Genomic DNA, 16,240 nt, shown 5'->3' with positions numbered 1-16,240 from the left:
TTATATTATATTACTATAAAGTACATATAACTATAAATAGTAACTTTGGTGGTAATACATAGTGCTGTATATCGAATTTTTTTAAAGGCAGTCTTTCCAAACCAGAGTAAGTCCACCATTGCCCTAAATCTCTGCCCATACTGTTTTGTTCAATTTCCTAAGGCGAGAATCTGATAGAGGAAAAAAATCTGAGTGCAAGCTTCAACCCAAATGCTGGCAAAGGTCAGCAATTCAAAACCAGCAGCTTCTCAGTGGGATAAGGCTGGCTCCCATAAAAAGTTACAGTCTTGGTTCCCACAAGGGAAGTTCTACTCTGCCCTATAGACTCACTAAGAGTCAAGATCTACTCTATGGCAGTGTCATCCCTTACCATATAAGAGTACAATCCCGCAAGAAAAGCTTCCAGAGCAAACCAACAAAACTCCAGTCAAACTCACTGTCAGAGCCCATTCGAACTTCACAGTGACCATGATGGGTCTCCAGGGTAGAGCCTCATCTTCCTCCTGCGGAGTGGCGGATGGCTTTGAACTGCTGACCTCTAACTCATAAGCTACTATACCATCAGGGTTCCTTAGAAACAAATCTCACCAGGGAAAAATGTAATTCCTTTGCGGGTTGTACCTTTTAGCTAGAATCCTTTAAGGGCTCCTATCCGTTATACACAAGGGCTTAATTTCAGATAAAATTGTCCCACTAACTCTTATGGGGCTTGGAGAATGGCACTGGAACTCTGGACAGCACCACGCCCTTCCCACCCACTCCTCTCAATGGAGCCACCACCTTCCCCTGTCCCGCCCACCCGGCCGGGACCCACGTGCCAAGGCCCCACCCTGGAGCTAGTGGCCCTTTAAACACCCCCACCCTTGCTCATTACGCTCCCCCCACCCGGACGGCGAGCGAAGAGGGACAAAGCTCATGGTGCACAGCCAGTTTCCTCCGCAGACACGTCCCGGGCTGCCCGAGCCCGTGGGCCCCTCCACCCGGGCCAAAGACTCCGGGTGTCCCTAGCCCCCGGCTGCCAGGCAGAGGAGTGTGTGCGCGGCCCGGCTTCTGGGCGGGGCCGGCAGGCGCGCGGTCCCCGCCGCCGCCGCCTCCTCCTGCCAGCCCGGCCGCCGCTCGCCCGCCGCTCGGTGCGCTGCACGCGGGGGGCAGCCGCGGTGCAGAGGTTCATGCAGCGGCGGCGGCGGCGGTGGCGGCTGCTGCTGCTGCTGCCGCCGCGGAGGCAGACAGACCAGGCGCTGCCGCTGCCGCCGCCGCCGCCGCCACCCTCCCCCGGCTCCATGCCACCGCTGCCGCCGCCGCCTCCTCCTCTCCAGCGAGGGGCGGGGGGCTCCGGCCCGGGGTGGGCGCCACTGCTCGCAGCGCCGCTCCCCTCCCTGCCCTCCGCGCGGGCGCTGGAGCCGGCGGGGGCGCCCGCCGCCTCCTAGGAGCGCACGCTCCGCGCGCCCTGCCGAAGAGAGGGGCGGGCGGGGGCGGGGGTGGGTGGGAGTAGGGCAGCGGGGACCCCGCGCGGCGGCAGGAGGAGGGGGCTTCCCCGGAGGATGCCCAGCAGCAGCAGCAGCAGCAGCAGCAGGAGGAGCAGCAGCAGCAGCAGCTCCGGGTTCCTAGGCACTAGCTGAGCCGGACCCGAGTGCGGGCGGCGCGTCGCCATGCCGGCGTGACGGGCGCCCCCGGCTGCCCGCGCGGGCCCCCGCGCTGCCCCGCGCCGCGCCGCACCGGCGCCAGGCGGCAGGATGGGCTGCATCCAAAGCATCACCTGCAAGGCGCGGATCCGACGCGAGAATATCGTGGTGTACGATGTGTGCGCCACCATCGACCAGTGCCCCACGCGCATCGAGGAGACCTCGCCCATCGTCCTGCGCTACAAGACCCCCTACTTCAAAGCCTCGGCCCGCGTGGTCATGCCCCCCATCCCACGCCACGAGACCTGGGTGGTGGGCTGGATCCAGGCGTGCAACCAGATGGAGTTCTTCAACACCTACAGCGACCTGGGCATGTAAGCGACCGGCCGCGCGGAGTCGGAGCGGGGTCTCCGGCCCCAGTCTCCGGTCCCCACCCTGTCCCTTTGCCCCAGCGCTTTCTTGCGTTCTCCCCGTCCTCTTTCTAAACCTTCCTCCCGTCTCCCCTCCCACCTCCCTCCTCCCTCCGCTTTTGTTTCAGTGACTGGGCGGGTGCAGGGAGGCTCCCCGCGAAGGCATTTTTCTGCTGGTTTGCTTGTGACTCCCGGTTAACACGAACCGTGCGGTGCGCTAGGAACGCGACACGGGGGGTTGGTGAGGAGCAGGTGTGTGTGTGTGGCGGGGGTGTATCTGGCGGGTGCCCTGGGAGTTTTGGGGTGCCGTCTATTCTTTGTGGGGGTTCCCGGGAAGAGTTTGGGGTGACGTGTAGAAAGAGGAGTGGAGAGGAGAGGATGTGTGAGCCGTGCCGCGTGTCCTTTGGAGGAACCGGAGCGAACGTGAAGGGGAAGGTCCAGGTGTTCCGAGCGGGACTTGGTTCTGCCCTTCCCCTGGACTGCCAACACTGGCTCAATCTCCCCAGGCCTATGGAACCTTTAACGGGCAGCCCTGCCCTTGGCCTGCGCCCTCTGGGCGAGTTCTGATGGTGGGGAAGGGGAAGGCACAGGGCGCGCCCTGGCCAGGCTGGACGGATGGCCTTGTGGGCGCAGCCTCCAGCTGCCGTGACACGAGGTGATTTTTAGGCTCAAGGAAAGGATCGGTCTGTTCTCTCTCCAGGCTTTTTACTTACTTTCCAAAACTTTCCTAATTGCGGCGCTTGGAAGGGGTTCCCTGCGCCCACCGCCTAATCCTGTCTGCGAGCTGGGAGCTCTCCAACTACTTTCAGCAGCGCTGCTCAGTGCGCGCGGGGCTGGGCGGCTGCGGTGGAGACCCAGGATCGCCATGGCTTCTCTGTGGCCAGGAGCCCATCGCCTGCGTGCCTCAGGCTGCGGGAGGGCGCGTCCTGGTCTCTTATCGCTAATTGTTCATTAACCCCTCGCTCGCCTTTTCCAAAACTAGACTGTGAACAGTGGGCAGCTACAGTGGCTAAAAGCTTTGGGGCCAGCCTTTCTCCAGATGATGGGGATATAGTGCCGGTCCAGTGCACCCTAATATGCCAGGAGTCTATAGGAAACCCTAGTTTCTGGAAAGCCAGTCCATTTCTTTTACTAATGTAAAACTATAGCACCCCCAGGGTTCACCGTTAATATGCACGTGGGGCGGGGACGTTCCCATTTTAAAAGGTCAAGCCACCTTTTTTAGCAGCAGTTTGCAGACTTTTTATTGTACTCTAAGATCATGCAAGGTAACAGCTACTCATGCGCGCTAAAAAGAATTTTGGTGAATCGTTTTGTAACGCCCCCCCCCCAACTTTTTTCTTTGAGCACAAAAGCTCGCAGCTGGAACAGGCTCATTCCTAGTGTGCTGGGAGGGCCCAGTTCCCTGCGCCTGTGGGTGCTGTGCTCTCGCTTTCTGGAAGATGTGGTAAATTGCCAAAAAGCAAGCTCATTACCATCCAGCCAGTTCCAGCTCCAACAACCCCATCAGACCAGGTAGAACTGCTCCCCGTGGCTTCCCAAGAGTGGAAAGCCTCCACTTTCCTGAGTGCTGGGGCTTTCCCACTGCAGCCCTTGCGCAACATGTAACCCACGTCGCCACCGGGTTCTTTCTGTGAGCATACCAGTTCAAAAGAGGCACACCCTCAAACGAGTCATTATATCGGAACACATGGGTCTCTTCAAACTCTTTGGGTTTTGGTTTGTACGGAATGCATTATTTCCCAGTCAAGGCAGGAAAAGCCACAGACAATGCTGGGATCTGAAGCCCCTGGCCCCTCAGCCCCTCCTGGAGGCAGCTTGCAGCTCTGCTGGGGCAGTAACTCTTCCCCTGGGCACCCCGAGGCCCCTTGTGTGGGTGCTCAGGATGGTCTGAGCAGAAACAGCTTCTTGGTTTCCAGAATCGCACAGCTGTGTTCTATGCTGCCTCCAATCTCTTGTCAATCAGTCACTCCAACGGGAATACTTGTGAAGCCCCTCCCCTTAGAAGGTCCAGAAGCCACGTGGAGCTAGAAACAGGCCTGGTGGTTGAACCACGTTGACACTCCCTCTGGAAAGGGAATGTCCACATTGGGACCAGCTTTACTGGACATGAATCAGTGACAACGCAGAGGGACACATGCCCCCTGACTCTTCCCCATTGCATTGTTTGGGATTTGAAAGGAAGTGTTTTTGGTTTGGTTTGTTGTTGTTTTAAGTCTGGTTTTAGACGGCCACTTTCAGTACTTTGAGATTCTTGGTTGTCTTCTTGTTGATGCAGAAAAACAAAATAGATCCCACTAAATCATAAAGCATGTTATTATAGATCCAGGCCCCGAGTCTACCTGTCTCTTTGTGGTTGCCATAATTGCTATGTGTTTACAGCTGCTCTGGAGCACAGGTTTGAATGAACCCATTTCCACAAAAATGTTTATGGCCCGAACACTTTGCCAGTGTAAGCTTTGCCATGGGAATCAAGTTGCATGAAAGTCTCTGCAGTCTACTAGTCGGTGGGCTGCTTTAGCCTGTCCCTTGAGTGGAAAAAGCACCACAGGCTGAATATTCACCCTATGTAATCTTCCTACTTCATGAAGCAAGAGGGTCTGCTAAGAAACCTGCCTTTTTGCTGTAAACGAGACTTGCCAGAGGACATCCAAGGCTTAAAGGTGGCAGGAAATTGCTATCTCCAGTGTGAAAAGAAAATAGGAGCATTTGTGATTGTGTGGTTGAAGATTTTTTAAATCTTCAACGTTTCCAAGAAAGGACAAGCTTCTAAAAGGGCATATAAAATAGTCAATGGGTGTGATGGCTAGAGTTTAATTTGAACCTGAACTTAAGTGACTTGGAACCTCCTCAAGCGATTCTGCAGGGCGATGGATGGTGAATTCTTGCCGCACCCATTCCTTTCTCATGGGATCCAGGCGAATCCTGTTAGCGCAGCCCTGATGAGAAGTCTGCGCAAGTCTTCATCCTTCAGGGAGGGCGGGCTTTGCTCAATCAACTTGCAGCAGGGCTTCAAACCCACTGCCCTAGAGTGAGTCCAGCTCCTCCTCCTGATCCTGTAGGTTCCAGTAGAACTGTGTCCTAGGGTTTGCAAGGCTGTGCTCTTTACAGGAGCCAGCTGCCGCCACCACTTCTTTGTCATCATCTTCGTTTTCTTCTTCATATTTTCCTCCTCCTCCTCCTTCTCCTTCTCCTCCTACCACGTAGCAGCTGGTGGGTTTGAACTGCCTATCCTTTGGCAAGCAGTGGAGCCATCAAGTTTCCTGGGTGTTCAGGCACCTGGGAGGAACACGGAGGCTATTCCAACTTCATGCCAATAAAGGGTTTAAGAAACCAAAACGATGATATACTTGCATTTGAAAGCCATCACTCTGTGCTGGGTGGGGGTGAGCTGAGGTGGACTGGAGGTGGCCAGAGGAGCTAGGAGATCTCTGAGAGGGACTTTCCCTGAGGTGGTCTTGGTGGCCGGGGAGAGTGGTGGCTGGACAAATCCTGGTGATAGAATCAGCGGGATCAGACGGTGGATTGGATGGGCTGTGGAAGAGGCGTGCCCATGAGCAGAGAAAAAGCAGTGCTCCCAACTTGCAGAGGAGAAGTTTCCAAGACGGGAGCACAGTCAGGATGAGAGAGGGAAGAGTGGGCCACTGTGCAGTTTTCTCCAAGAGGAGAGACAAGGACTGCGCTCTGAGGAATGAATAGGATTCAACTCAGGCAAGGGGAAAGTAGTTATCCCTGATCAGAGGCCACGTCACAGTGGGTCCACAGGTAAGGACTAATTCTGCCAAACTCACTGCCACCAGGTCAATGCCGACTCATAGTGACCCCGTACGACAGGATAGAATGGTCCCTGTGCGTTTCCAAGACTATGACTCTATGGGAATAGAAAGCCTCATGTCTCTCCCACCACACAGCTGGTGGTTTCAAACTGATGTCCAATGCATAACTTCTCCACTACCTGGAATCCTTGGGACTCCTTCTAGAGGAGGACAAAAAGGAAGCCCATGGAAGTAGGAAAATCAAGGATGTTTGTTTAAGGGGGCCACTGGCTGGAAGTCCCAGGATGCTGTATGTGGTCACGAGCCCAAAGGTTGGTAGTTGGTACCCACCCAGTGGTGCCTCAGAAGAAAGGCACGTGATGTACTTCAGTAAAGAATATAGCCAGGGTTCCATTAGAATCCACTCAATTGCAACAGGTCTTGGTTTGGGGTTTGAAGTTGGCTGGAGCGAAGCTTTCAAGTAGAACAGTAGATGAGGCTGGGGTTTGCTGGGAAGGACCCAGGATAACAGGATCTGGAATAGAGAAGGTGGGGATGAAATTTTCTTAACCAGACGGGGAGGATGGGAGGCCCTTCACACTTCTTGGGAGGAGTGAAGAGCTTTCCATTGGAGGCATAAGACCTTTGGGATAACGCAGCTTTGGATGGTAAAGCCGAGCATGCAAGAGGTTTCCTGAGTGAGGTTTCAACAAGGACGCCTGGGCTAAGGGTGCTTGAGCTGAAGCCGAGCTCAGGGCAATGGAAAGGCCCTTTCCCACATCTCAGAATACACGGTTAGCCAATACACCATGGTCAGCCCAGTGCTGATGGCATCCAAACCAGCGCGACTGGCAATTTGGAGAATGGTGGGCCCGGGCGGACCTCTGTGAGTCAGGGCCCACTCCCACTCTCCTCGGGACAGTCTCTGCCCGCCCCTCAATGGTTGCATCCGAGCCCGGGGATTGAGGAATTGATTCTAGCGATGCCCTCTGTTGACTGTTTGGGTCAATCCAGGCTTGTTTCTATCCATTCGGAAACTGTTCTTGCTAAGTTCCTCTGTACTACTGCCAGAGCCAGCAGGAGCTCTTGGGAGGCACGCACCTGTCCAGAACCTCTCTTGAGTCGATGGCTTCCTATGCCCGGTATCACTTCCACCCTTTGGCTTTTTTTTTGCTACTTCTTCACTTGTGCCTCTGTTCCTGTTGCATCTCAAGATAGAGATCATTTGGACATCTCTCATGTCTCCACTCCCATGGCAGGAGATGTGCTCTGTGATACACAGTCACCTCCAGGCCAGGCTCTCTGAAAGACATCTCAAGCTTAATGCTCCCACACCGGAACTCTCGGTCTCTACTGTAGCCTTGGGCCCTGAAATGTAGACTTCACCATTCTTTACCACCTTTTTCAGTAGCATCTGCAGCCCTGCGAGGTGCTTGGGCTGAAATTGCAATGTGTCTTCCTTAGGATATCCCAGCCCATCCAATCCACCATCTGATCCTGCTGATTCCGTCACCAGGATTTGTCTAATCCAGCCACATCTCTCCCTGGCCACCAAGACCGTCTCAGGGCAAGTCCCAGTCAGTGATCTCCTAGCTCCCCTGGCCACCTCCAGCCCTCCTCAGTTTACCCCACCCACCACCAAGAGTGATGGCTTTCAAATGCAAATACGATCTCGTCACTTTGATGCTTAAACCCTTTAGTGGCATGAGGTTGGAATACTATTTGAAAAGTTCTCCTTGCTCTCTGAATTTCTTTCTTACCCTTTCAATGGCCCATGGAATATATATTGCCCAGCACCATCCTCTGCTTCTTGAGTTCCTTGGGAAACGCTGATCCCAGTAGTGTAGGATGTGCTGCCACCTGGCAGGGACCTGTGTAACTGTAAGCCTGAAGGAACCGGCCTCAGCTGCCTCCATCCTCCACCCTCCACCCCATCTCCCACCACCAGAGGCCACTTGTATTCATATCAAAACCTGTATAACCTCAAAAAAAATCTTTTTTTCCTCTGGTTTCAGATTGGCTTCCATTACTCACAATGCACGGTACCCACAAAAATATTCAAAGCAGATGGTAACGCCGTCACGAAAAGGCTACGCACTCTTCAAAGGCAACCAAATGGATCCCAAGCCAGGGCCCTTCCATACGCCACCCCCCCTTCTTCCTCACCCTCTTCTAGGGAATTCCTGCTCCTCACTCAGGCCTCAGCTGGTCCCTCCTCAGAGACCCTGGGTTCACGGTTTCAATCTCACCTCTGTTCTTTTTCAGAATGCCCTGGTCTTTCCCTTTGTCTTTTACAGTTTACAATAATGTAGGAGGGTTTACTTGAACACCTAACTCGCCGTTTGTTTAACCCTGACCTCTTTACTAGACCGTAAGCTCTGGGAAAGCAGGTGTTGTCTCCCTTTTGTCCTCTGCCTGCATAGAGTGCTTGGTATCCATAGTGGATTTCAATAAATATTTGATGAACATATCCGTAAGCAAGCCATTTTTTCTGACCTCAAACAGCCTACATCCTCTTCAACAAGTCATCTCTCTCATCAGGGTTAGCTTTGCGTATTTATGCATAGGCTAGCCCCACAGGACACCTGAAATTCAGGCATGACAGTGGCCACTGAGCTAAAACGTGTGCAGCGTAACTGCACGTGGGCACTGGCAGCATGCTGCCCGGGTTCCCCTGAGCTTGTCTGCAGGGTCTGCCATGCCCCCGACTCCCTGCAGTGTACCGCACCCACCAGACCCTGAAGCCTCATTCCCTTGTCACCTGCTCGAACATGCGGTGTTCATTGTCTGCCAAGGAGATGGGGCCCAGGGCTTGGCACACCTCTGTGCATCACTACCTTGTGGCCTGAATCCCAAGGTTGGCCAAGGTGGTGGCTTGTGCCGTTGCTGAAATACGCCACACAGTGGAAAGCCATCTGCTCGCGCCCCAGTTACCAACTCATCTATGCTGCGTGTCCATCGTGGTTTCGACCTAGTCTATCACTGGTCACATTGGCACCCTCGCCCTTGGGCATGTTGCTCTTGAGCACTAACGTTACTGACTCATTCAGAAAGCCTAAACGAGTCTCTGGGCCACTTGTACCACCCCTTCCCCCACCCTCCAGCTCATGCAGCACACCCCCAGTCAGAGGGCTGAAGATCTAGAAGTAGTGTGAGCATCTCCTGCCAGACACACTGCGGATGGAGGGGACAATCTGGAGCATCCGAGGAGAAAGCAGAATTCAATTCCCTTAAGAAAAGTCCTGCATGTCCTTGAAAGGGAGGTGGCCTAACCCTCCAGCCTCTAATCTTCTCCATCTCGGCAAAAGAGGAGCAGCAGAGGATTAGCTGGTCTTATCAGGAAGCATTATGCTCACTGGAGACGAAGCACAACTCTCAGGACTACAGGGGTCGAGAGGGATGGAGGAGACAGATGAATAGGAAAAGAGAAGCAGGGGAGAGATGGAGGGGAGCTACCACTGCAGTGGCTCTTTGATTCCAGGTGCTGCTAAAAGATGGCTTCCGGGGCACCAGGTAGGACCAAGAAATGCAGGACAGGAGACCTGGATGAGCTGTGGGGTACCAGTGACCTCCCACTTGGCAGCAGAAGTGAATGTGGTGACCTTCAGACATGGGTCTGCACAGCCTCCATGTTCTAGGTCAAGAATGAAGTCTGAGAATTTAGTAAGCAATTGCAGAGTCTGGTGTGGGAGCCGAGAGCCCAGATATGTCCACTCCCTCTCATTGGTGTAGACTCTGAGCCCACCTGCCCAGCACAGGCCCCTGTGAACCAGGTTCACAGGAAGCCAGTGTCTTGCCTATGGTCATCCATGTGATGAGTGGGCAAGCTGGGACTGTGGGTCCTGACTTCTGACCCATGTCCTACCTGGCTGTGTACCACCACGGCTTGGCCAGCTGTCACAGGGACAGCATGCCATTGATCCCAGCCCGAGAACGCCTGGCTCATCCCCTCAAGTCCCAAAGCAGATGAGGAAGCAGCTCCCTGTCACCAGCCTCCTCCTTCCCTCGCTCACTGTGGTCCACTGAGAGAAGAAAAGCTGCCCCAGAGGACAGAGCAGTCACTCAGAAGGATAGGAAGGGGTGGGGATTCTCGGTTGTCCGTCACGGACACCTTGCGGGTAGGAGGAAGTGGTCAGTAACAGAGCATTCGGGTGAACACACAAAAGCCTCGATCCAGGCAGGGGCTGAAAGTCTCTGAGAGGACTCTAGTCTAAACCCCACGGCAGAGATGCCACCATTGGGAGAGTCCCCTCAGAGGAAGGGTCTCAGGCTGAGTTGCCTGTCTGTCGTACCAGTGCAAGGTAGTGTGGGGGCTATCCAGGGGTTGAGAGTGGTAGGTTCTAGCGTGCACAGTGTCTAGTGGTGTGTGTGTGTGTGTGTGTGTGTGTGCTGAGCAGAGCTGTCAGCATCGAGGAATGCCTTCTGAGGCTGGAGGTGCAGCTTTGGGAAGGACACGCGTGGGGCCAGAGAAGAAAAGGCACCGGTAATAGGCCTGTGTGTCCCGCACGGTGATCGCTGCTCTCTGTGCTTGACCTCTTCCAAGCTTCTCGCCCAAGAAGGTTTGAGAGTTCAAGGAGGTTCAGTCACTGACCTGAGGCCTCCTGGCCAGCCAGTAAGCCAAGCTAGAAAACCAGCTCTCATCCTCTGCACCCTCACTTCCTAATGGCCTGCCTTACTTCCCAGAAAGGAGACCTCCCAGCTTGCTCTGCAGAACGTGGTGATCCCCAAAGAGCATGCTCTTGCTTTCCAAGATGGACCTAACTCTGTTCTTTTCCTCTGCTTGCTGATTATTTTCCCACTGCTTTGTAAGTGGTGACAAGTGTGGAGGGCCCGCGTCTTAGAGGTCTCTAGAATAGCATTTATTACTGGCAGCAAGAGCTTTGAAAGGGGGCAGGGACAACGAAGACAGAGACAGGATGCTCAGAGCAGATGGGGTTCCCCCACCTCCCCGGAGAGCACAGAACCTCCATCCCATCTCTCAGGGACCCCAAGCTGACCTCTCAGGGACAGGCCTGTGATGACACTTCTGGAAGCTTCCTGGACAGACTGACATCAGCCCAGCAGATGGCCATCCAGTCTGTCAAGTGCCGGACTGGGGGTCAGCTCATCCCACCTAGTCTCTCAACAATTGTTGTTGGGCAGATGAGTTGGGAGTGGGGATGCGGTGGGAGGGAATATCCTTCCGTCCTGGTCGTGAAGGTACCAGCTCGTTGGACATACCTGTGGCTCTAGGAATTCCTATGCTGTTCCCTTTCCCACCATGCCGGCTGCATGGGCCCTTCTCCCTCCTGAGGCTCTGGGATGTGGAGAATATAGTGCACCGTGGAGAATATAGCTCCCCAGCACAGGGGCTCGAGTCAGAAGACCTAGGTATCAAGTGCCAGGAGTGGTCCCTCCACCACATGGCATCTGGTTTTCCTGTATGTAAATGGACAGACAGTAAGATCTGTTTCCTTCACAGGTGCTCAGGAATAACGAGAGGTGAAGGAGGGGAAGGTACATTTCCATGTGTAACGTGTGCACGTTCACTGCCTTAGAGGCTCAGAGAAGCCCTGTCGGGATAGAGTCGAACTGGCCCTGTGAATCTCCCAGGCTGTAGAGCAGATAGCCTCATCTTTCTCCTGAAGAGAGGTTAGCAGCCCAACGCTATGCTGCCAGGACTCATGTTGTTATTACAGAGGGTGAAAGAGATACGGTTGATAACAGAGGGTGACTCTCAGTCAAGCTCTAGGCACAGGGGGCTACAGTTGTGGCCCTGTGGCTTCCCCTGTTAGAGAGACGTCTAAGCCCCAGAGAGGATCTCTGACATGTCACTCCTCTGGCTGGGGCCAGGCCTCTGTCTCTGCCTACTTCAGAAGGGGTATGATGGAGACTCCTCATCCCGCCTACAAGTCACCCTCCGGTATCTGCTCTGGGCTGGGCATCTGGATAGCATCCCGCCTCTGGACATGATGCTTGTGACGCTGCAGCCCAGCTGTGTTCTCAGATGCATGGCACCCCTCCCACCCCTGGCCGCCTCTACAGCAGCGTCAGTCCAGCTAGGAGCGACAGTATGGCCAAGCCAGGGGCTGGGGAGGAAGAGGCTTTGACCGCGTGTAAGACCTGCAGTTGCTCATGAAAGAGTTATGGGGTTTCCCACCTGTGTGGATAAACGAGACCAACCCGTGTAACGCTGGTTTCCCAAACTGCTTTTAATAGACTTTTATTCTCCCCAAGCCCCCTTTAAAATTGCCTCTCTTTTGGATCAAAATCTCGTTCCCAGTGACTGGAGGGAGGAAGGAGAGGCGGGCATCCTCCCCCAGGTAGTTGCGTGTTTCCTTTATTGTAGTTGTGATGTTTGCTCTTTCCAATTGTGTTACTTCCGCCTCTGGGGGACCCTGAGTGTGGCGACGGGAAGTTTGGCGACAATTACTCTGAGGGGTGCACAGCATGATGAATGTAATTGGTGTCATCGCTCAATTGTACAGGTGTGGGGAGGGTTGAATTGGCAATTATACACTATCTGATTTTTTTCAGAGTTTTTAAACTGGAAAAAATATATATATTTAAAATTGTTTGTCTCATTTAGCCCCACAAATAGCCATGAGATTTATTCAGGGCAAGCATTTTTCCACTTTAGATAAGCAGGCTGAGTCCTAGTGAGATGGAATCATTTGGCCAAGGTCGCCCTGGCAGATACTGGGAGACTCGGGCCTCCCACCCCCTGACCCAATGCCTTTCCCAGGCCAAATGCACAGTCAGCCAAGCAGGGACAGGGGTCACCCTCCGAGCTGTATGCAGTGGGTACTTCTGGGTGACACTGGGGCACCATTTATGGCCTCTGAAGGCAGGCAAGAGCCAGCTACACATGCTCAACGGAAGCAAGATGCACTTTCCGCCTGTCAGATTAACAAACAATAAATAAGGCAGAATGCTGTCCAGCGGGGCTGAGGGGGCTGCTGGGGGCCGCTGTGACAGGCTGCCTTGGAAAGCCTCTGCTGGATCCCTCTCCTGGGGCCTGACCTTTCCGGGGTTGGCTCACGGGCCTGTGTCAGGCCTGGTGTGTGGAAGCTGTCAGAGGTCCTGCTAATGGGAAGCAATAAATAGGCCTCCTCAGTCATCAGGCTTGGCAGCGTCCTGAAGGACCAGGCAGGCCGGGGAATCAGGGCTGCCGGGGCAGGAGTGCTGGCTGGGACAGGCGTTGGCAAGCCTGGGAACGGCCAGGCACAAGCAGATTCTGTGTTCCTTTGCCCTGGGCTTGTGGGGCTCTGGGGTCAGGCATGTGAAAGAGACGCTGGAAGGAAATGTAGAGATGCTGCTCTCAGGAACAGGACCCTTCCCTTCGCTTTCTTCCTTCTCCCGAGAGCCAAGATGGCCCCATCCATGATGGTCACCCCATTTCCCACATGGAAGCTCCAACCTGAGCCTGCGGAGCTCAGTTCATCAGACTGTCACGTGGCTGAGCCACTTGGGAAAAAAATCTGTTGCAAACATCCATAAATAGCCTCCACAGTTTCATTTGTTTGTTTTGTTGTTGTGTGAAGGAAGGATAAGAGATTTACAGCAAAAACTGTACCTCAAACCCCTGTTGAAGGTTTCTTCTTGGCCTTCAGAGCCAAAGATCATGCTTTTAACTGATGCATGTGTTGGAGCCGTGGGGCAGATCTCTGCCTTTTGTTCTATCTCCCGTGAAACCATAAATAAATTCATTCAACTTAATACCAATAATGGTAATACCTACTCACTGAACCCCGAACTGATGATAAATGCTTTGTAGACACTGCCTGTGAAGTGAGGATGTTGTTTCCTTTGTAGAGTTGATGACATTGAGATGCAGAGAAGTTGGATAACTTGTTTACACAGCTTGTAAGTGGGTAATAAATTACTGGCCAATCATGACAGAGTCAGGATTAGAAGATCGATTTCATTGCAGTGATTCTTTATGATGTCATGCTGTCTCATTCCCCACCTCCCTGTTTTTCTTAATGTTGAATGAATAAAGTGGATGATGGGATGGAGGGATGGATGATGGATGGATGGGTGGATGGGTGGATGGATGGATGGATGGGTGGATGGATGGGTGGATAGATGGATGATGGATGGATGGATGGGTGAATGGATGGGCGAATGGATGGATGGATGGATGGATGGGTGGATGGATGGGCGGATGGATGGATGATTGATGGGTAGATGGATGGGTGGATAGATGGATGATGGATGGGTGGATGGATGGGTGGATGGGTGGATAGATGGATGATGGATGGATGGGCGGATGGATGGATGGATGGGTGGATGCATGGATGGATGATGGATGGGTGGATGGATGAATGGATGGGTGGATAGATAGATGATGGATGGATGGATGATGGATGGATGGATGGATGATGGATCGATGGATCAATGGGCGGGTAGATGGGTGGATGGATGGGTGGGTGGATGGGTGGATGGATGGATGGATGGGTGGATAGATGGATGATGGATGGATGGATGATGGATGGGTGGATGGGTGGATGGATGGATGGATGATGGATGGGTAGATGGATGGGTGGATAGATGGATGATGGATGGATAGATGATGGATGGGAGGATGGGTGGATGGATGGATGATGGATGGATGGATGATGGATGGGTGGATGGGTGGCTGGGTGGATTGGTAGATAGGGGAGCTTTCAAACTGGAACATAGCACTTGCTTTTGTTCTTGCTGAAAAGACCTGGGAAACAAAGGATTTATTCCAGGAGGGAGGATGGCAGGTCTCTTGGCCCCCCAGCTGCCTGGTTAGCTCAGCAGGTCAGGACAGGATGCTAATGAGACCAGGGTCCTGGGGTCAGACCCAAGGGACCATCCCAGGCCTGAGTTAGCTCGCCTTACCTAGCAGCTCCCAGTCCCAGCCTAGTCTACATTGGAGAGTAGGCAAGGAGCCAGAAAGATGCGTGTGGTCCATCAGCAGCATCCCTAGACTCTGGGAATGTTAGGAAATCATCTCATCCGGCCCACCCATTTTGCACTGAAGGTCTCAGAGGGGCAGTGACACAGGAGTAGATGGTAGAATCTGGACAACATACAGGCCTACTGTACTCGGTAGCCATTGTTCTTCACAAGTGGTCCACACCAGGCCCTGGTGGGGGACAGGCTCTGGGCTGGGGACACCCCTAGCCAGGTCGGGGACACCCCTAGCCTATACAGCAATCAGTGGTGACTATCTTTGAGTTTTTCATCATCCCGCCCCACGGTCTGCGAGGTGCCCGTGTGTCCACAGCAGTAGCAGTGAATGTGGAAGAGAAACACCCCTGGGCAGCACAGAGAGGCCTGCAAGATAGCCCCAGAGAGGTCTCCACAGTTACCAGCAGGCCCAGAGGCCAGCCTCTTCCTGGTGTCCGTACGCAGTGATTAGCCAGGAAGAAAGGAGAGGCCTCCCCAGAGACATCCTTCCCAGATGGCAGGGATTGGGATGCCTTGGCTGCCCAAGGGAGGAGGGACCAGGGTAGAAATTGAGATTCAGCCTGGGTGCCCAGCCACCCAGAAACCTTTGCCTCCACCGACCACCCTGATAGCATATGTGGGCCCCCTGGCCCCCTGCCCACTGACAGGCAAGGTCGCCTCCAGGCCCCTGGCAGCTCCAGAAGAAATGAGATCCAAGTGGTGTCAGCGGTGACAGCTTGTGAGGGGGCCAGGGGCCCTTCCCTGACAGCAGGGCTCAGCTGGGAGGTCCCTGCAGAGCAGAGCAGATGGGGGAAGTCTGAGAGGGATATCCTGGCAGCCTGGAGACTCTGTTTCTGTTGTGGCTTTCGGTTGGGTTTCTCTCAAAAAAAGGAAAAAAAATTTTTTTGGTCTTTTATTTTCTCTTAACGTGAGACGTATTTGCAGAGGGATAAGATCTCATTTTGCTGCATCTGTTAATCCAGGAGGAGGGGGAGCCAGGTGAGGCAGGAGCGAGCAGGCAGAGGCCACCACTCAGTTACTTTGGCTGGGCTGGGGTCTAAGGGGTACACCGAACAAGGCTGGCAGAGGGGACTGTGTGGGTGTCCCTTGGAGCACCCTGTCACCAGCATTCCTCTGGCCAACTCCAAACCAACTGCCCTTCTGCCTCCCCTGAGGAGGAATCTGGGCATCGGGGGAGGGGAGAATGACCTGTGCTCTGAGGGGCACCCTTGCCCTATTGTGTTCAAGCCAGGCCTTCTCTCTCAGAACATTGCCTGGGAACCTGGGTCCTGCCCTCCAGGAGGAGGTCTCTCAGCTCTCCTAGCCGCCCTGAGCTCCATTGCTCCACCTGCCCAACGTGCCTCTTCAAGTTCTATGACTCTGTGGCTCCTGCCACCTGCCTCATCAACCCTGCTGCCTGACTCCCTACCTGCCTTTGTCCACATCTGCTGCTTGCACCATATCTGTGCTTGTTCCAACGGTTCCCTGCCTGGTTTCTGACCCCGGGCAGGTACTCTCAGGCCAGTTCCTCAAGCTGCTGGGCCGTAGCAAG

General features: G+C 54.1%; 1 protein-coding gene across 1 annotated transcript in view; it reads left to right on the top strand.

The window, feature by feature from the left end:
- The first annotated feature begins 1,548 nt into the window (after positions 1 to 1,548).
- The window catches only part of FAM78B (family with sequence similarity 78 member B), a 100,458-nt gene continuing 85,766 nt past the window's right edge, over positions 1,549 to 16,240 (top strand). The window contains exon 1 of the mRNA XM_075564373.1: positions 1,549 to 1,996. Within this exon, the coding sequence (XP_075420488.1) occupies positions 1,734 to 1,996 (263 nt within the window). The 5' untranslated portion in view covers positions 1,549 to 1,733. The remainder of the gene's footprint in view (positions 1,997 to 16,240) is intronic.

Source organism: Tenrec ecaudatus, chromosome 1 (assembly GCF_050624435.1).
Source record: "Tenrec ecaudatus isolate mTenEca1 chromosome 1, mTenEca1.hap1, whole genome shotgun sequence".
NCBI lineage: Eukaryota > Metazoa > Chordata > Mammalia > Afrosoricida > Tenrecidae > Tenrec > Tenrec ecaudatus.
The sequence above is the reverse complement of the archived record's forward strand: the minus strand, read 5'-3'. Positions and strand labels throughout refer to the sequence as shown.